This window comes from Rhincodon typus, chromosome 2, assembly GCF_021869965.1.
Source record: "Rhincodon typus isolate 14 chromosome 2, sRhiTyp1.1, whole genome shotgun sequence".
NCBI classification, from domain to species: Eukaryota; Metazoa; Chordata; class Chondrichthyes; order Orectolobiformes; family Rhincodontidae; genus Rhincodon; species Rhincodon typus.
The window spans coordinates 38677391-38699495 of NC_063333.1; the positions used below are offsets into that span (position 1 = coordinate 38677391).

Here is a 22105-nt window from a genome sequence, read left to right on the forward strand (position 1 = left end):
GCTGCTTGGCCTGCTGTGTTCATCCAGCCCTGCACCTTGTTGTCTCGACTTACATCTCATTACTTATTTTAATAATCTAATATTATTGCAGTTAAAATTTCTTTCAAATTAACGCAAACACAGACTAGTAATTAAATATTAACAGTTTTTAATCAGAATCTGTAATTATTTCAAGTGAAGTAGTTACTTGCTGTGGAGAAGGATCTAGGCCCGAAACATCAGCCTTCCTGCTCCTCTGATGCTGCTTGGCCTGCTGTGTTCATCCAGCTGTACACCTTGTTATCTTAGTTACTTGCTGTAGTCTTTTTCCTTCATTTATTGCTTCAGAGTTGTACATAGCAAGTTCCTTGCGTTTTTTAAAGCTTAGGACTGCTGCTGGGGGCAGATGGCAGAAAACACCAGCACAAAACCTGCCACTCAAAGTGTGACAGATGACTGGAGCAACTGAAAACCGTCCCTTTGTTTGTCTTGCTAATGAGTGTCCTCATTGCGGCAGGAGACTTGAATAGTTAATTATCTGTAATTCTTAACTGCAACAGGTGGTGGAGCTAGAGGTAAGTGTTAACTGCTCAAAGGATAAATCAAAACTTGAAAGATAATTGTGTCAGCAGCTTTCTTTTCAAAAGAAACAGATACCTTTACCTTTCAATAAACTACTTATGTATCCAGTTTGAATATTTCTTTGTAGTTTGTGAAAGTCATTTCAGTATAAGGTTAAGTCTTTCAGATATCTATCATATATTTCAGCAAGGGCTTCTCAAATATTTTCGTGCCAAATTAACTTTTAATTCAGACCTCATAGAACTGCTGTAAGGGACTGCATATCTAGATAAAAGCTTTGCTGTAACCTATTACTAACAATTGATGGAAGGTTTTAGTATTATATCTTATTGAGCATATCTCAATCACTTTAAATTCAAATAAGTTGTTTATATATATATTTTCTATACTACTAAGAATGCCTATTTGACTCAAACCACTCCTATAAATGTAAGCTAACATGCGTAATGTTGATTACTTTTCAATAGGCTACTTTAAATGAAAATACAAAAATTACCTGTAAATTACATTGATAAAATGATACTCATAAATAACTGCTTTAACAAATATTTCCAAAAATAAATTACACAAGTGAACAGTAAAACTGGTCTTTCTATAAATTGAACAGAAGCGTTCAATAGCATCAACCCGCCTGCACAGCCTATGCGTGACAGGCATGCAAAGCCATGTTAATGTTCAGAATATGAATTATCTCCGGGTGGTTCCATCACAAAGTAGAAAACCAACTGTGTATATATCAGCAGACCTGATGGACTCCATGCGGCTTCAAGCCTGAAAACTTCACTACTTTGACATGTGACGTGCTCTTTATGACTGTGGCAGTACTGTCAGTGAGGAATGGCAACAATGACAACAAGCCCCCTCCTTAGCTTTGCGCTCTGCCACCCCTGGTGTTGTCCGGCTACACACTCCCCTGCCTGCCTAGTTACGGACAGCAGTCCTCAAGCACACGGGGGGATGTGGGTGGATGGGCCACAGCTGCCTGCCTGGACACAGCTTCCACAATACATGGACCTGAATGATGAGGGCACGCAAACAGTATGATATGTATTATTCTCATCAATAAAATGTCCCCATGAATTATTGTCTTTGTACGTAATGTACTACCAGCTTTTTACCAAGATTCGGTTTTGGATGGGTCTACTTTTTATTCCCCTCTGCACATTTCTCTTTTTTTTTGTGTTGTTTCCTATTCATATTCCAAATGATTCATAAAAGCCAGAAAGTTGGATGACAGCTCTGTTGTGGAATAATTTTCATATTGGCTACACAGCTTGCCATTTCAGCTTTCTGTTTTTTTGTTCTGACAAAAGACTTCTGTGATTTTGCAGTTCAATTTGGACTTCAAGGATGAGTTTGAGAGAGATCAACTTGTTCAAGAAAATGAAGAACTGAAGGATCAGATTTACTTAGTGAAGAAGAATGCCGAAAAGATGTCAGAAGCCATTAATTTAAATGAAACGCAAATAAAAAATTTAGGTAATTTTAGAAAATGCAAAATAAACTATAGTGCAGAAAGACAGTATTTGTTTGAGAGATCTTTCACTTGAATTCAGTTTATTTGAGGATGTGTAATATGGATTGCCATACTGCAAAGTGAAAGACTATTTTCTGCATGCCGTGGATAAGGTAATTGCAAGGTGCATATTTTTACGAGTTTGTTTGAGGAAGTAAATATTCAACAGGTGTTATGTTTGCCACGCAAATGATGCAGGTGCTAACGTTTACACATGGTAATTGTTTTATTTTATCTGTGCTGTCATTACTTAGATTGCCTTTTCCCTAGTATTAAAACATAGTTATCATACACAAGCTGATATAAAAAAGTATTCTTACTTATTATTATCTTAGTCTAATTTAGAAAAATGTTTGGATATGGTTTTCATGAATTTTTAACTTCTCACATATATTCTTTATTTGTTTGAAACTGTTCAACCCCACCCCCACATCTCCAAAATTAGGAACCTAAGTGTTAAACTGCCAGAGCAGACTTATTAACTATTCCTAAGCGACTCAGTTTATTCCAGTGAATTGGATCAGAAGGCATAGTCCTTAACTAACGTTGTACCAATGGAAACTTCAACAGTTTCTTTCTCTTAGTTGTTTCCCTAAACATTTGAGAGTTGATGAAGCTCTTTATTCATGCAGATATTCTTAAGCAATCTGTTCAGACATGTTATGACACACCTCTGGAGTAGGTGACACTTGAACCCAAATCTACTGGCTCAGAGTAGAGACATGACCACTATGCCACATGAGCCCTATTCATGCAGAAGGTCATTTGGAAAGCTCATTTCAAGGGTCTAGGCCCGAAACATCAGCCTTCCTGCTCCTCTGATGCTGCTTGGCCTGCTGTGTTCATCCAGCTCTACACCTTGTTATCTCATTTCAAGTGCATTTCATTTCAACTGAATAGTTTTGATATGTGCTCCTGTTTAATTGCAATGAATTATTGCATGGTTTCCACAAACACATTAATGTAGCGTTTCACTCTATTCAATTGAAAACCACAAAAATGTTCTCTCTTCTTTAATTGATTAAATGCAGCACAAAAAGTATTAAGTTGTATTTGACAGATACCATATTACTTGTTGCTATTTGTGAGCTAATTTAATGTTGTGTCTTGCTTTTGATAAAAATTGCATTGAGCAGATAAAGAACCACCTGCTAAACCACTTTGTATTGCCTGTGACTAACAGAATACAACATTCATAGGTTGGGCACACAGCCACACTTGGCCCTTGAACTACTACCTAATATCCATTAGACCAGCCGGCTAAACAGCAGGGGCAAAGCAGTGAAGGTCAAGGGTAGTGTTTAGGGTTAGAATCCTGCTAGGTCCTCCATCCAATGTGGATTCCAATAGGCTATGAAGTCTGACCTTCAGCATTGAGAAGGAACACAGGCATCTGAAGATCTGATTTTCACAGTCTGCCTTCCTCTTTGTTTTCAGAGAAGGAGCTTCAAATGCTGAAAGAGGAAGGTGAAAAAAATGCAAGCAAACTGCGAAAGGTACTGTTTCAACAAATATAAAATAACTTCCTTTTTGATTCACCATAGAAGAACTATGTTATATATTTTGGAACAATAGCAAGTCATAAACTTGTTAGGATAGATAGGAGAGTTTGACTTTATGGATACAAAAGGTTTGCTTTATTATTTCCCTTTCCTATGTTGGATGATCAAATACTCATTTACCTTGTTCTCTGGTTGTAGTTGATTACATCTGAAGATAATTTGAAAAAACAACTGGATGCTGAGAAATCCAAAAGGGACCATATGGTGAGTAAACTCTTGAGCTACATCAGTTGCCTTGATTATTGCATTAATGGAAGCATAGATTATAACATTGCAGTCAATTTTATATTATTTGCAATATGTCTACACATGATTTTATTCATATGTATATACTTGCATCTTAGGTGAGTGTAAGTGTTTTTCATTGAATTTGAATGTTGGAATCCGGTTCATATCAACCAGGTCTTGAATAAGCTGCAGTATGAAGGTGATCAGTAAATGTGCCCCTGAAACTAGATTAAAATCACTTTAGGATTATTCATATTTTAAATTGTACATCTACCCCGCAAAAAAAAATCCTCCTCCTGTCATAAATTGGCACCTCCTTACTCTGAGATTAGGCCTTTTGGCCCTAGACTCTCCCACAAGGGGAAATGACCTCTCTGCATGTACCTGTCAAGTCCCATAAGAATCTTATGTTTCAATAAAGTCTCCTCTCATTCTTCTCATCTACAATAAGTACAAGCCCAACTCACTGAACCTAGCCTCATAAGAAACGCCCAATATGCCTAGGATCAACCTGGTGAATCTTCTTTGGACTGCCTCAATGTCAGTATATCTTTCCTCAGATAAGGGGGCCAAAACTGTTCATAGCATTCAAGCTGTGGACTGATTAGTGCCTTATATGGTTTTAGCAAAACCTCCCTCTTCTTATACTTCATTCCCTTTTAAATAAAGGCCAATATCCATTTGCCTTTCCTATTAACTGCTGAATTTGAATGCTAGATTTTTGTGATTCATAGAATCACATAGAATCATACAGAAGAGACTCTTTGGCCCATTGAGCCTATACTGCCTAAAATATACCACTTTCTATACTAGTGCCACATTCCTGCACTAGTCCCATAGCCATGAATACTATGACACTTCAAGTGTTCATCCAAGTACTTTTTTAATGGTCGTGAGGTTTCCCACCTCAACTATCATCCCAGGCAGTGCATTCCAGACCTCTACCATCCTTCAGATAAAATCAATTTTCCCCAAATTCCCTCTAAACTTCCTGCCTTTCACTTTAAAGTTATGCCATATTGTTATTGACTGTTTGACTAAGGGGGAGCAGCTGCTTTCAATTCACCCTGTCCATTCTCCTCATAATCATTTACACTTCTATCGCATTCCCCCTTCAGCCTTCTCTGCTCCAAAGAAAACAACCTGATTTTATCCAGCCTGTCTTCATAGCTAAAATTCTCTATTCCGGGCAACAAACTGGTGAATCTTCTTTGCACCTCCGTCAGTGCAATCACATCCTTCCTATAGTGTGTTGACTAGAACTGCATACAGTATTCCAGCTGTGGTTTAAACAAAATCCTGTACAGCTCGAACATAACTTCCCTGGTTTTATAATCTATGCCATGATTGATAAAGGCAAGCATTCCTTATGGCTTCTTACTTAACCTATTAACCTGCCCTGTCACCTTCAGTGATCTGTAAATAAGCACCCCAATATCCCTCTGTTCCTCTGAGTTTCCTAGTGTCCTGCCTTTCATTGAGTACTCCCTTGTCTTGATTCTTCTTCGAAAATGCATCATCTCACATTTACCAGGGTTAAATTCCATCTGCCACTGATCTGCCTATCTGACCAATCCATTTATAGTATCCTTCCTTCTAGATGTCAACCACACAGCTGACCTTTGTGTCATCCACATCTAATTCATGCACTAGGACCTCCCTGTTCCTCCCTGCTGCAGTCTTTCCCCATTTGAATAATATTTCATTTTTTTTCCCCACCAATATGTATAACCTCACATTTTCCCACATTATATTCCATCTGCCAAGTTTTTGTCTGCTCACTTAGCTTGTCCATTCCCCTTTGTAGATTCCTTATAAAATCCTCACTACTTGCCTTCCCATCTGCTTTTGTGTCATCAGCAAACTTCATGATGGTACATGCACTTGGTACATCCAAGTCCTTAATACATATGTTGTAAATAATTGTGGCATCAGCACTGATCCCTGTGGCACTCCACTAGTTACAGGTTGCCATCCTAACAATGCCTTTAACTCAACTCGCTGCCTTCTATTAGTTAATTAATCATCTATCCATGATAATATACTACCCTGAACACCATACGCTCTTATCGTATTAAGTAGATTTATGCACAGTACATACAATTGTCTTTTGGGAATCCACATATCTCCACCACCGACTCTCAGTAGCAGCAGTGTGTACTATCTACAAGATGCACTGCAGAAATTCATCAAAGATCCTCAGACAGCACCTTCCAAACCCACGACCACTTCCATCTAGAAAGACAAGGGCATCAGACATATTGGAACACTACCACCTCCAAGTTGCCCTACAAGTCACTCACCATCCTGACTTGGAAATATACCGCCATTCCTTCACTATCACTGGGTCAAAATCCTGGAATTCCCTCCCTAATAGCATTGTGGGTCAACCCATAACAGGAGGACTGTAGCAGTTCAAGAAGGCAGCTCACCACCACCTTCTCAAGGGCAACTAGGGATGGGCAAGAAATGCTGGCCAGCCAGTGACACCCACATCCCACAAATGAATGGAAAAAAAATTACATGTATTAGTTCCCCTCTATCTGCACTGCATGCTACCTCAAAGAACTGAAATAAAGTAGTCAGGCATGATCTCCCCTTCATAAGGCCTTGCTGACTCTGCTTGATTATAAATACTCTGCTATTACATCCTTTGTAATACTGTATCATTTCCCCAACAACAGATTTTTTTTTGTCTCCCTCTTGTCTGAATACTCGTGGGCCCGTTGGTCTATTGGACCAAAGTTGTGGTGTTGATTTTTACTTTGAATGAGAGCTAATAACACCATTGATCAAATGGGTGTCAGGAAGATCAGGTTGTTGCAGCAGAAGCAGCAACGGTGCTGTGCAATCCTGGTTTGTCAGATATTCCTCTATCTTCTTAATCTTTCTCCATGGCCATCTGGAAGATGACTTCCAGTATGTTCCACTTTTTCAAATGTTGATTGAAAAGAGCCCTCAGTTGGGAGAAGCAAATAATGCACTCCTTCTCCAACTTTCTACACTTCAATAATTTCAAAAAAATTTCAAAAAATAATTTCCCCTAAACCATTCCTGTACTCATTCTACGTGCAATTGGGTAACAGTTAATGTAGTGCTAGGAAAATGACAAAATCATTTTTAATTAGGAGATTATGCTTAGTTAAATTTTCATTGGTCTAATCAATGTAGGAACTCATGATGATCAGTTTGGTATATCACACTCTCCTTTGGAAAGTCTTGGTAAAGTCCTGTACTCCTGTCCCAAAATGGTTTTTGCTGTCACTTTATTTGAAGTATTGTAGTAGCTGAATTTTAATCAACTCAGGAGGTCATGATCATCATTTTAGTGCATCACACTCCATATCAGAGAGCTTCAGTAGGGATCCACAAAAAACATACACAGACCACCTATCCATTTATAGTAGAAGAGTATTATAGCTGCAGTTTTCTAATCTTCTGAGACTTTTCAGAATCAAAGGATTCTTGGAAGATTACTGCTGGTGCATCCACATTTCTGCAGCTACTTCTTTTAAAATCCTAAAATGCAATCTATCATGTCCAGGGGACAATTTGGCTTTAAGCCCCATTAGTTTCTCTAATACTTTTCCTGCAGTGATAGTTATTGTGTTTATTTCTCCCCACAGTCCCCACCCCACCACCTTCACCCCTTTAGTATTTGGCATGCTAAGTCATCTATCATAAAGATTGAAGCAATGTATTTGTTTAACTCTTCTGCAATTTCCAGGCTCCCATTATTATTTTCCCAGCCTCATAACCAAAGGGAATGTTCATCATTGCTTCTTTCTTCTTTTTCATATATTTAAATAGCACTTAAATTACTTGCTAATTTGCCCTCACTTTATTTTCTCCCTCTATTTTATTTGGTCATCCTTTGTTGGCTTTTAAAATTTTCCCAGTCCTGATTTACCACTAATCTTTTCCTCTTTGTATGTTTATCCTTCAATTCTTTACTGTCTTAATCTCCCAAATTAACCATTGTCAATTTGTCCCCTTCCTGGAAGCCTCTTTCACTTGGATTTACCTTTGCTGTGGGTCATGAACTATTTTATTAAATGCCTGCCGTTGTTCATCGACCATCTTTGTCTCCTAAATCACTTTCCCAGTCCACTACAGAAAATTCTACTCTCAAACATATTTAATAATCCTTATTTAAATTTAAACCGAAAGAACTGCGGATTCTGTAAATCAGGAACAAAAACAAAGTTGCTGGAAAAGCTCAGCAGGTCTGGCAGCATCTGTGAAGGAAAAAACAGAGTTAATGTATCGGGTCCGGTGACCCTTCCTCTTGAGGAAGAATCACCGGACCCGAAACATTACCTCTGTTTTATCCTTCACAGATGCTGCCAGACATGCTGAGCTTTTCCAGCAACTTTGTTTTTGTTCCTTATTTAAATTGAGTTGTTTCTGACCCTTCTCGCTCTCAAACTGTTAGTCGGGGTTATCTGTAGGCCTCCACAAGGTAGGATATGGCATAAAACAGGAAATTAGAGATGCATGCAACAAGGCTATTGTAACTATGAGTGACATTAATCTACATACAGACTAGGTAAACTACATGAGGAATAGTACAGTTGGGGATGAATTCCTGGACTGTTTAGCAGATTTTTTTAAGGTGTCTATGTTGAGGAACCAACTAGGCAACAAACTATCCTAGAGATAGCAAGAACTGCAGATGCTGGAGTCAGCGACAACACAGTGTGGAGTTGGAAGACTACAGCAGACTAGACTTGGTTTTATGCAATTAGAAAGAGTTAGAAAATTAGAAAACTACAAAGGCATTGTTATTGAAATTGTTATTGTCCCTGTTCTCTAGGGAATCTTTTACTCTGAAATCATTTAGTAATCCTGCCTGTATAACCTGCCTTTTAATATCGTTAAACAAACTATCACAGTCAACTCATACTATTTGTAGTTTTCTTTGTTTAGTTTTGGAGCTAATTTCAGATTGGATACTTCCCTTTCTATGCCAATGAGGAAGTCTCATGTAATGGTCACTTTTTTTCCAATAGGATCTCTCACAACAAGATCATTATCAACTCCTAATTACGTAAAACCAAATCTAGGATAGCTTGTTCTTTAGTTGGTTCCTGAACATAGACACCTAAAAAAAATCTTCTAAACACTCCAGGAATTCATCCCCAACTGTTCTATTGCTAAATTAGTTTGCCCAGTCTGAATGTACGTTAATATCACCCATGATTGTTATAGTCTTGTTGCATACATCTCTAATTTTGTTTTTAATGCCATATCCTACCCTGCCACTACTGTGTGGAGGCCTACAGATAACTCCAACTCATGTTTTCACCCCTTGTTACTTCTTAGCTCCACCCAGAGTGATTCGGCATCCATTTTCTTTGTTACTTTTTGTTTTTCACTAGTAATGCCACCCTACATCTTGTTCCTTTTTGAAGGCCCTTCCCAAAGATTGAATCCCTTCAATTCACAGCCTTGGTCACCCAAAAGCCATTTCTCCATAATCATATTAACATAATAATCATTTACAATGACTTGAACTGTTAATTCATCTATTTTATTGTGGATTTGTAAATATTGTACATTCAGATGAAGTACCTTCAGACATTTTTTTTACATATTTTGTTTTGTACTGTGGAACCTATTTGCTACTATCCCTTCTATTCTGTGCCTTCTGGTTTTCTGCTTTTCCATTTTTGCTTCCATCAAACTTGTCTCTCTGCTCAGTTTCCTATCTCTGCTACGACCCCAACTTAAACCTTCCCCTATTATATTAGCAAATATCCCTGCAAGGAGAGTGATTCAAGTTCTGTTGGGATGCAACCCATCCAGGTTGCACAGTCTCCATCCTCCCCAGAATTGATCCCAGTGATTCAAGAATCTGAATTCCTCCATCCTAAACAATTCCTGCTGAACAAATTTAATAATGTTTTCTCCTATTACTGGTTTCATTAATGTATGGCACCGGGCAGTCCTGAGATTATTGCCTTCGAGATCCAAATTTTTAATCTACTTCCTGGCTCTCTATATCTTGCTTGCAGGACCTCATCATTAGTACTGATATGGATTTGACCTCAGGCTGTTCTCGTTCCCCCTTCAGAATGTCCTCCACCTGCCCAGTGACATCCTTGACTCTGGCATCAAGGAAGCAACATGCCATTCTAGAGTAATATCTGCAGCCACAGAAATATCTATTGGTTCCCTTATAAAATAGAAACCCCTCTCACTTTTACTATCCCACTCTTTATCTCCCTTATACAGCTGAGTCACCCCTATGGTGTCATTAACAACGAGGAAAGAAATTGCTGGGAAAACTCAACAGGCCTGGCAACATCTGTGGAGAGAAAGCAAAATTAACATTTCGGGTCAACTGATACTTCTTTGGAACTAATTATGGCTAGGAAAATGTTGGTATATATACTGAAAATGGTGTGGGGGAAGGGAGGAGGGGTAACAGATGGAGATGAAACCCAGAAAGAAAAAAAACACTGTTGGACAGACAAAGGGATGGGTAAAGCCTGGGGACATCAGTAGCTGCTAATTGGAACCATTAATATCTGTTAATGGGATGACAAGTCCTGAAGGCTGTTGAATCCCCAAGAAGAAAGAGAGGCGCTGTTCTTCCGGTTTGTGCTGAACTTCACTGGTGCACTGCATCAAGCTTGAGACGGAGATGTTGACCAGGGAACATGGCAGTGTATTGAAGTGGGAGACAACAGGAAGCTTAGGGTCATTTTTGAGAACATAACCTAGTTATTCTGCAAAGTGATTGCCCAGTCTATGTTTTGTCTCCCCAGTGGAGCAGAGACCACATTGTGAGCAGTGAATACAGTAGACTAGATTGAGTGAAGTGTAGGTAAATTGCTGCTTGCAGCAATTGTGTCTGGGCCCTTGAGTATAGAGGAGAGAGGATGTAAATGGGCAGGTGTTACACCTTCTGCGATTGCGTGGGAAAGTGCCGTGGGAGTGTCAGGAGGTGTTGGGAGAAGAGGAGGAGTGGACCAGGGTGCCCAGAGAGAACAATCCCTGAGTAAGGCTAACAAGGGAGGATTGGGGAATATGTGTTTAATGGTGGCATCCTGCTGGAAGTGGCAAAAATGGCAGCTAATGAGCCTCTGGATGTAGATGCTGATGGGGTGGTAAGTGAGGACCAGGGAGACCCTATCGCTGTTGTGGCAGGGAAGAGAAGGGATGAGGACCAAAGTGCAGGAGATGAGTTAGGAAGGACTGAGTTCCCTGTCAACCACAGTGATGGGTAATCCTCAGTTGAGGAAGAAGGTAGACATTTGGAGGCCCTCTTGTAAAAGCTGGCATCATTGGAACGTATAGAATAGAATAGCCTTTATTGTCACATGCACTCGAATAAGTGCAGTTAAAAGTTTGTAATGTCACCTCTTGGTGCCATCTAAGGTACAGGGTTCCTAGGTACAGATACTTTAAGTGTTGTTACAGAATTGAAATAGTAAAAAAAGACTAGCATAGGAATACAGAGTTTAAAAAGTCCAGAATGGGAACAGAAGGTATCTTTAAAGTACTCAAGTTAGAGTCCTATTTCGCTGCTTCCTTCCGCTGGCCTCTGACCAGGACTCGCCCCACTAGTCAGCCTAAGCTCACTCTGCTCCCAATCCAGCTCAGGCTCCAACTCAGCTCCCAGCTCGGCCCGTGCTTGCTCTGCTGCTGCTACGGCCATGACTCACTTCCGAGGCTTGGCCTGTGCTTGCTCTGCTCCCCGCTCTGGGCTCCAGCTGCGATTCACTTCCTGGATTTGGCCCATGCTTACTGTGTTCCTCTGTGTCTCGTCTCCCGTGCCAGGCTGGTCTCAGACTCCGTTCTCTATTCCCACCAGGCAGGGTACTTTAAGAAGTTACAGTTGGGGATTGGTCGGGTTGGGGTGGTGGGAGGGAAGAAATACTGCAGCAAGAGGGAAAAAACAAGAAAGACAAAGGAAAAGGCTATTAGTGTCCAGCCTATCCCCAGAAATGGAATCCGGACAAGAGAGGAAAGTGGCACCGATGATGTCACCAATGTATCAAAGAAAGAATTGTGGGTGGGGACCTGAGTAACACTGAAACAAGGAAATTTCCACATACCTCACAAAGAGACAGTCATAATTGGGGCTCATGCGTGTACCCATGGCCACGCCTTTGACATGAAGAAAGTGAAAGGAGTTAAAGGAAAAGTTGTTCAAAATGAGGATGAGCTCAGCCAGACAGAGGAAGGAAGTGATGAATGAGAATGGTTCAGCCATTTTTTCCAGGAAGAAGCAGACAGCCCTGAGACCATACTGATGGGGATGGGACTCGAGGGATTCAATGTCCATGGTGAAGTGGAGGCAGCTGAAGTCCGCGAGCTGGAAATTCTGAAACTGATATAAAGTGTCAGAAAAATCATAGATGTAAATAGGAAGGGACTGGAGAGGGGGAGAAAAAAATGCTACCATCTATGAATATCTCAGAACTCACCCCTCTCATGCAGTTTTTCAACTGCCAGTCACTTCGAGGCTAAAAATAGATAATAGAAAATGGAAAAAAGTCCATTCCCTCTCCTCACCATCCCCGCAGCATTACCCCTCTGCATGAGACCACCAGAGATAGAGCACATAAACTTCCCACTGGCAGTTACAAAAACCAGTTAGGGCAGTTAATTGGCTGATCTCACCTGCTCTGTAGCAGAAGCCTTGATTTGCTTGGTTAGCCCTGTCCCTATTCTCCTAAGAGACTTTAAGTTTAAAATAGTAACTTTAAGCAAATTGCTAAATTGTAAGCGAGCAGTCCTAGATTTTACATGAGGTTATTGCTTAAAATTTAAAATTCTTGATTCCCCTTTCACTAATTCAGTCTTACCAGTCTCTACCAGAGTAACTTGAAATAGTTCCAATGTCACCTGCAGTCTAAAGTAAATATGTCACTATGTTCAGTTTCTTGAATTTTCTGAAAAAGGTACAGTGAAACATAAAACAAAATGGTTTCTTTGTACTCTGTTCATCCCCAAAACCATGTCAAAAGCAATTGACATTGTTATGTTAGCTGATATTACAAGATTGCCAGATAGTTTTGGATTAAGAAGGCCATTCCACTCATTTGATTAATCTATCCAAAGAAACCATTATGTAATTTCTAATAAAGAAATGTGAATCTCCTCTCCTCCCTCAAATTGTAGTGTCCATTTCCAATGTCTTTTCTTTTCCTGCTCTATCTGGAATTTTATTGTCGACGATGATCATTTGGTGAATGAAGAATAATTTTTTGACAACTAGCCTAAAATTAGCATTTCTAACTTGAACCTATATTTTTAGCTCTATTCCAACATTTTTATTTCAAAGCATTTTCAAGATTAACTTCTTTTACTGTTCATAATGCCTCAACTTTATATGATTACATACCAGGTACTTTCTTGCTTTGCTGAAAAGCCAAGTTCCTTTGGTCTTTTCTCATAACTCTAGATCGTTAAATAACACTTGAATACCTTGAATGTCTTTCTTGCCTCTTAACAACTAGAACTGGGTGGAATATTCAAGGTGTCGTCTGACTGGAGCACTTGATCATTGCCACCCTTGACTTGTTTTCTACTATATTGTCTGTGAAATTCAACATCAAATTACTGTTTGATGTCCTACATTGCTTAGTGTTATGTTGCTAGGACTTAAAGGTATCTTTCGGCTTCAACCATAGCTATTTTAACATAATTCACGTAGTGTCGTCTCTTTTGATTTCTTTTCTGAGCACTTCATACATATTCATCTTGAATTTTGCCGTTATTTTGTTCAACCCACTTTGTAATTTCTGGTACCTCCCAATTCCACTATTCCCCTTAGTTTGATATAATCTACCAATTTAACCACTTCTAATTGTGTTTCTGAATCTACTTTGTTCATCTGACTTAGAAGCAGCATTTATCTCAGCACTGAATGATACAGCAGACCATTCGATATTCACCACTCTTCCACCCACACTCTGGTTAAACCTTACATTTGCAAGAGATTGAATATTTTAACATAATTCTTGGAAATTCAAATCTTTTTGACATAAAATTAAGCTCTAATAAACAATGGACTGTTATGAGAATTAAGCACTTGTTGCTATGTTTACATGCTTATTATTTGCACTGGATTGTGCCAAGTCTTGAATATATGTATATTATCAATTTCAAAAACAATTCGAGAAGTTTATTGAGATAATTCAAATACTTTATTAACCAGAGGTAAATAAGGTCTGAAGTATTTATGGCATACCTTATCTATCTAAAATAGGAATATACTAGTTACATTTCTTTATCTTCAATTTAAGGTTCACCATAGATAACTGTGTTTTTTTAAAATTCTTATTGAATCATGATTCGGTAACAGGACAGCATTTGGTAGATGTGTTTTCAACAGATAAACTTTGAAGTTTGATTTATAATTTAGTTTTATTACTATTGTAAGATTATCAGTTTTATGCCAGAAGATAGCCAGGTCATCAAATAAAATCAGCCGGAGTATATTATCTGGGATTCACACATGAGCTACATCATACGTGGGTGATCCTAACATTACCTCTTCATTTATAATGTGTTTACTGTTGTGCCTCTTAAACAGTATATTCTTTTTCATTTTTTTTTTAAATAATGCAGGCTCATCAGTATAAGTTATGTTGGGGTCCACCATTGTGAGACTTTTTGGAAAAACCTGGAAATCCACAATCCTTTCATCTCACAATAACAACATCCACCACTTGCTCCCAGGCATGAGTACAGTAATTTTCATTCCCCTTAGCCTGTGGAATGATAAGAAAAATGTGCAGAAATTACACAGAGTAGGGCAAGCTTTTGGAAGAGGGAGCAGGTGAAAAAGGAAAGGGCCTTCTTACACAGAAAACAGAGATCATCAGGCTAGCAATATAGTTAATTAGAGAATGCTTGGTTCTGAGTTTTCCATGAGTGCAGAGAAATCAGGAATTGGTTGATTGAGGGACACTTAAGGGTTAACCTCTCTATAAAGTCATTTTTTGTTTAAATTTAGCAACTAGTATTATCTAAAAGTATTATTCAATAGAGAATAGGTTGCTGTTTAAAATAAGTAAATTAAGTTTTATCCAGGCTTAAACAGTGATACACAAGCTCTCTGGGAGCAGCTGCAAGTAGTTAATTGCATGTTGGGCCATAATTTGCTGTAAGAGTGATCCTTACTGAATCTCTAGTTAGTTACATATCCTCTTGTACATTTTGATGTTAAGATATTTTGAAGTTCCTAAATTAGTTAAGTTCATGATGGAACATCCATGCAAGAAAGCCTGTTGGGAAATGCTGCAAAGAGGTACAGGTATTCAGAAGTCTGCAGTGGATCTTTGAAGTACTGGTGAGGAATCATAACATTCAGATTATGGGGAAAGATTGAACTCCTAAAACCAGAAAAGAGGCCACTGTGAAGGAGGCACAGCACCAGGAACCTGGGTTTGATTCCAGCGTTGGGTGGTTTTCTGTGTAGAGTTTGCACATTCTTCCGGTGTTTGTGAGGATCACCGCAGGATGCTCTAGTTTCCTCTTACAGTCCAAAAATGTGCAGATTAAGATGGATTAGCTTGGGAAATGTAGGGTTACAGGGATAGGGTTGTGTAGGATGCTCTTGGGACGGTCGGTGCAGACTTGATGGACAAATAAACTCTTTCTGTACTTTGGGATTCTAATTTACAGAGGTGACTGTTGGTAAACACAGTAACGTAGACGTCTGATGAAGATGCAGGCGAAATGAATTGCTACGCATGCACAGATCCAATCCTTGCTGTTCTATCATCACAGTCAGCATCGTGGCCAATCCCATACAAAGGATCCTCCAAAGAATTGCTGCAATTGTGACAGGCTGGACACTTCAAATAAGGCTGCCTTCAAAAATCTTGACCAGAATTGCTGGCAGGCAAGAGACCCCATCCAATCCACAAAAGACAGGCAGCAAGGTGTGGTTACTTTAGCAAGAGGCTTAGTTTTATGTAGACGGATGGGGACTTGCTCTCCAGTGAGTGTGAAATTTGACGAGGTAGAGATGTTGTCTAATTGATAGCAACCATTACTCACCTCTTTTCATTTAGCATCAAGCTGAGTACTGTGAACTGATTGATGCTTCATCCCTCATTTGGGTCTCTGCTACACCAGGGTTGCATATCCCCCTTCTGTACTCAGCCACAGCCTGGGGTTTGTGGAGTTTGTGGAGTTCCTCCTGTCAGTTATTTCATTGCCCACCATCATTCATGACTGGCTGTGGCAGAACTGTAATGTTTTTAAATCTGATTCCTTTGTTATGGAATTGCTTAGCTCTATCATTTGCTCCTTACGCTGTTTAGTCCTGTTTTGTAGCTTCACCAGGTTGGTATCTTTTTTTTAAGTATATCCGGTGTTGCTTCTGACATGCCTTCTTGCGTTGAGGCAGTGTTGATCCCCGGGTTTGATGGTAAAATATGCTGGGTCCCGACTGCCAGGTACTCAATGCAAAGTTTCATAAGGATACTTACCTATGTTTGAAGAAGTACTGCAAGTTCTCAAAGATGCAAAGTGTTTCTACATTCTATTTGGGCCATGGCTATAACTAGCTACCAATGCTGAATAAGACATTGAAAAGAGGATATTCAAACAGGCCCCAGGAAACTTGACAAATAGGTGAGAATGCTGTTTGTGCTTTGACATGCCCCTACCACCTTCATCAATGATAAAAGTTTGGATGACTTTTTTTACAGTCCCTTCTTGCGTATCTGGACAACAGATGCATCTGCAGTTCAGCGTTCAAGATTCTTGCAAGCTCGGACACAATCTTGCTTGCTGCCATTTAACTTGCAAGTCAAAAAGAGAAGTACCAACTTTTCCATACAAAAGTACAGTCTGTTGTGCACTTCATTGTTAGGAGTAATATTTTCCTTGGTAATGAGAATATGAGTTGTACAGGGGTGACCCTAGCCTATGTTGCAGAGGGAACCATGTGGATGTCTTGGTTCAGCTTGTTTACAATAGGAGGTTATTGCAAGGCTATGCTTGGTTGACTGCCCAACTCCGTGATTTGCTGACGAAATAAAATAAATCTGAAGAAGTTCTCGGGAAAGTGAGTACGACGCATTATATTTCACAGACCACCACAGAGCGTTTTCCACTCTCCCTCAAGCAGAAGCTGCTGGTTAGGTGCCCACTTTTCTAACTCACTTTTTTTACACTGGAAACCAATGCCAGTTTCCTTGATAGTAGGAACTGCAGATGCTGGAGAATCTGAGATAACAAGGTGTAGAGCTGGATGAACACAGCAGGCCAAGCAGCATCAGAGGAGCAGGAAAGCTGACGTTTCGGGCCTAGACCCTTCCTGCTCCTCTGATGCTGCTTGGCCTGCAGTGTTCATCCAGCTGTACACCTTGTTATGCCAGTTTCCTTGGCTTTGGAGTAGTGCTGATACCTGATCAAAGGCAGAAAAGAGTGGTGATCGCTTATATGCCAGTCAGTCTCAAGTCAAACAAGAGAAGTATGAGGAATATGAGGAATGACTTCAGTATGAAACTTGACCTGTTAGCTTTGAGGTGGGGTATTTCCTACTTGTTAAGAGACATTATGAGTTTGAAGTGTTTACAGAGGACAACCCACTCAGCTACTTTTAAATGTGCCTCTGGAGCAACAGAAATCCAATAGGCTGCTGAACCTATGTCATTTTGATTCCAGATCCAGTGTAATTAAGGCAGATGTAATGCAAATGCTCATGCCCATAGACGAGGGAACCTATTTCTGTCTGGCTGGAGGAGTCTATGGCCGATAACATATCTGTGCCAAAGTCAAAGACAGCATTCCAAGCTCCTTTCCCTGTGACATTAGATAGTGATGTTCCACTAAAACTTAATGTGTTTTTGAGTGCAATGTCCGGTTCCAGACAGGTAGAGGCAAGTTTGACCTTTACTATCTACCTCGAAAATGAGTAGCTCCAAAGATAGCTGATTGGCACTGACACCGACATCAGTAGACTGTACTGTTTTGGAAGACTCAATGTCCACCAACCCAGCACCAGGTGGTGAGGAAGTTCAAACTCATGCGGAGACTGGTGCAGTGCCAGAAGAGGATGGAGTCCTCTATCATCTGGTTCATGACAAGGAGAGAGAGGTGAAGTAACTCATCCATCTGACATTTCTAGCATCAAGTGTTAATAGCAGGACACCAAGCAACAGAAAAGATGACTGCCCTGACCAGAAAGTGTTACTGGCCTGGAATGGCTGCTGAAATTGATGATTACTGTCAAAGTTGAGAGGTGTATTTTCACCCTGGCATTGGATCCCTGGTTGCCAAGAGATCTCTAGGAATCTCCACTTCTTCTTGGAAAGAAGGCTTGAACTACCCCCATCCACCACCAACCTCCTCCACCTGGCTGAGCTTGTCTTCACTTTAAACAACTTCTTCTTTAACTCCTCTCACATTTTTCAGGTCAAAGATGTGGCCATGGGTATCCACTTAGGCCCCAGTTATGCTGCTCCTTTCCAAACTTATTCAGGCCACTCCCCACAAGTCTGTCTCCAGTATATGGATGACATCATCGGTGCTGCTTCCATCTCTCATTCTGAACTAGAAAATGTATCAACTTCCAATTCCCACCCTGCCTCACCTTCACCTGATGCATCTCCAATACATCCCTTCTTTCCCTCGACATCTATTTCCTTTTCTGGGGATAGGCTGGCCACCGATATCCAATACAAACCCACCCACTCCCATAGTTACCTTGACTATACATCCTCACACCCTGCTTCCTGTAATGACTCCATCTCATTTCCAGTTTCTTCATGTCTGTCACATCTGTTCTGATGATGCCACCCTCTAATGGAGGGGACCTCAGAAATGTCCACCTTTTTCTTCAACTGAAGATTCAACCCTCATCACCTCTCTTCCCTCCTATAACAATGAAAGGATCCCTCTGGTCCTCACTTACTGTCCACCAGCCTCCACATCCAAGGCATTGTAAGCCGCCAAGACTGTCACCTCTACTGGGATGACACAACCAGACACATCTTCCCCTGTCAAAGTTGAGAGGTGTATTTTCACCCTGGCATTGGATCCCTGGTTGCCAAGAGATCTCTAGGAGTCTCCACTTCTTCCTGGAAAGAAGGCTTGAACTACCCCCATCCACCACCAACCTCCTCCACCTGGCTGAGCTTGTCTTTACTTTAAACAACTTCTTCTTTAACTCCTCTCACATTTTTCAGGTCAACGGTGTGGCCATGGGTATCCACATAGGCCCCGGTTATGCTGCTCCTTTCCAAACTTATTCAGGCCACTCCCCACAAGTCTTTCTCCAGTACATGAATGACATCATCGGTGCTGCTTCCATCTCTCATTCTGAACTGGAAAATGTATCATCTTCCCCTCCCCTTATTTGTCAGCATTCCACAAGGACCATTGCCTCCTTGGTCCACTCCTTGTCCATTCCCAACACTTCCCCACAACCTCATTGCACCTTCACAAGCAATCACAGAAGGTGTTACACCTACCTGTTTACCTCCTCCATCTTCACCATCCAAGGCCCCACACATACTTTCAGGTGAAGCAGTAATGTACTTCATTAAATGCAGTCTGTTGTATTCATTGTTCACACTGTTCATGGTCTACGATGGGGAGCTGAAACGCAGATTGGATGACCACTTTGCAGAATAACTAAATTCTGTCCAAAGCTTCCATTTGCCTGCCACTTCAATATACAACCGTGTTCCCACCAATATTTCTGTCACAGGCCTGCTGAAGTGTTCTAGCAATCATCACCACAAGCTCAAAGAACACCGGCTGATTTTCCACTTGGGACCCTGCAGCCTCAGGGATGCAACATCATTCAATAACTTTAGAGACTAATTCCATCTTTTCTTGTTTTATAGCCACCCCCAAACCCATTCTGTTATGATGTGGGTTGCTTTTAGCACTGCTAACCTATTTCCACCCACTCTCAAGCCTATTATCACATTACATGGTTTGCTTTCAACACAGACTACCCATTCTCTGCTATCCTCAGCTCTCATTATCGCTTCACAAAATAAAAACCGAAAGAATTGCAGATGCTGTAAATCAGGAACAAAAACAAAGTTGCTGGAGAAGCTCAGCAGGTCTGGCAGCAGCTGTGAAGAAAAAAACAGAGTTAACGTTTTGGGTCTGGTGACCCTTCCTCAGAACTCATTACTCATTATTCTCATTATCGCTTACTCAGCTTCCCTTCTGACCTGGCCTGCCATCCATAATCCCCACATTTACCTACCCCTTTCATACCACTCTCTCTGGACTCCAACTCCACCTATCTGCTCACCTCTCCCTTTCTGCCCCCTCTACTACCCCACCCAACCTTTTCTACAGCATAAATGCCAGTTTTCCTAGCTGCTATCAGTTCGATTGAGGATTCACCAGGCTCAAAATGTTAACTCTGTTTTCTTCCCACAGACGCTGACAGACCTGCTGAATTTCTCCAGCAATTTCTGTTTTTGTTTTAGATCTCTTAAGGGGCTTTGTAACAGATTTTGTGATCCTTGACCCTGGTAGTGACAGCTGTGAGCATGTTATTGTATTCATGAATGTCTTTAAGATCACACAGGCTATTTCCACCCATGACCAAGAGGTGTTGAATATAGTCAATGTTAGTGTGTCTCAAGTGAAGTGGAGTCAGATAACAATCTAGACTCCTGGATTGACCTGTGTACTGCCTATTTTGGTTTTCCGTGTTGAACTCAGTGATCAGGGTGCAACTTCACGAGCGAGATACTACCAAAACCTGATAAGATCTATGGCATTGCAAAGAGTGATGCCACTGTCCATCGTCCAGAGGATAATGAACAGTGCAAATGATTCAATCGTACCCAGCATGATTGTCTACCCACCTTGCCTCCCTGAAAGCAAAGGATAGTAGCTTGAGTACCCTTCTGGAGCTGGTTTATACTTATATTAGCAGCCAACACTCATCCATGAACTATTGTCTGTATTATGTTTTTTTTCTTTAGGATGAGACCTACTCCTTCCCTTTTGACTATCTCCTTAGCCTCATCATATCTTCATATGGAGAAGACTAACCCAATGAGTAGACAGCTGAGCACCACAATAGGCTAAGCCAGGCATTTGAGATAGTGTTCAGAAGCACTGAAAGAAAAACATTGAATAATTGCAAGGCTAAAGAAATGATCCCCCAATCGGTGTAAGGGTATTCCTCTGAAATTGGAATATCAAAGGCTGGAATAAGATACAGAATGTATGGGACCTTGAATCACATGGTCATCCAGTGGCTGGACACAGGTGGCTACACCAGTTTTGTTAAACTAATAGCTGGAAGGCAGCCTCAGGAAACTGTTCAGAGGAGAATTGCTTGAGACCAAAAGTTTGGTGGATAAAGTGGATGCAAGCAGATCATTCAGCGGTATTGTGCATCTTAAGTGTTGGTACATGATGTCACAAGTGAAGTTGAGTTGCAGCCTGGAGTGAACTGCATGTTGTGAATCCAGTACTATGAGGCCTATTCCTGTATCATTTTCAAGGGTGGGAGGACCCACCAGGAGGCAGAAACTGAAGCATCATGTGCCATCAACCAAATCCCTCCTAGAGTCCTGATCGACCTAGACCCCAACTTGGAAGATCCACCACAGAGCCATGTCCAGGTTGGCGATGCAAGAAGAAAATGCTCATTTAAGCTATCAAGGTGTAACTGAATCTGCTAATAGCACAACTGCTTGGAAGTTTCAAGCAGGTAACTGTGTAATGGAACCTCGAGCAAGTGGTGATGCTAAGCGAGGACAGCAGGAGCAGTCAGACCATTTTTTTGGGAAAAGGGGTGTCTCTAGGAAGAAGGAAAAGAGAGACAAATGAGTCCTCAACACAATGTAAACCATAGGATCTTTCCATGTAAATAGTTCCTTGTTGAACCTTATTTTCCCTTTATGTTGTATTAACGTGATGCCAGCAACATAAAGATTCTCTGTTTCATTATCTGTGAGCCTTCTGTGTGTTCAAATCTCATTTTACACAGTTTTAAATGTATTGACTACAAGTTCATAGTATACTGGAGCATGCTTGAAGAAAAAAAGTATATACACTTATTGACAGGAAGTCATTACCTCTTTATACCTGTCATAGGTCCTCAGCCTTTCATAAAATGTATAAATAATTTTAACAAATGAATGGAGATCCAAATATTTCATTTTGCTGACAATACTAACTTAGGTGATATATTAAGTAATGCGGATAGGAGGAGAAAGTGGCAAAAAAACACAGATTAAGTGGCTAGGCAAAAGTTTGTTGGGGGTGTTTACCATTG

The 22105-nt window shown here is 40.5% G+C and overlaps 1 protein-coding gene across 1 annotated transcript in view; it reads left to right on the forward strand.

Annotated features, from left to right (window-relative positions):
- LOC109937698 (uncharacterized protein C10orf67, mitochondrial-like) overlaps positions 1 to 22105 on the forward strand; it is a 246365-nt gene that overhangs the window by 77073 nt on the left and 147187 nt on the right. Inside the window, exons 6-8 of the mRNA XM_048612718.1 lie at positions 1893 to 2040; positions 3515 to 3573; positions 3778 to 3843. Of these exons, the coding sequence (XP_048468675.1) occupies positions 1893 to 2040; positions 3515 to 3573; positions 3778 to 3843 (273 nt within the window). The remainder of the gene's footprint in view (positions 1 to 1892; positions 2041 to 3514; positions 3574 to 3777; positions 3844 to 22105) is intronic.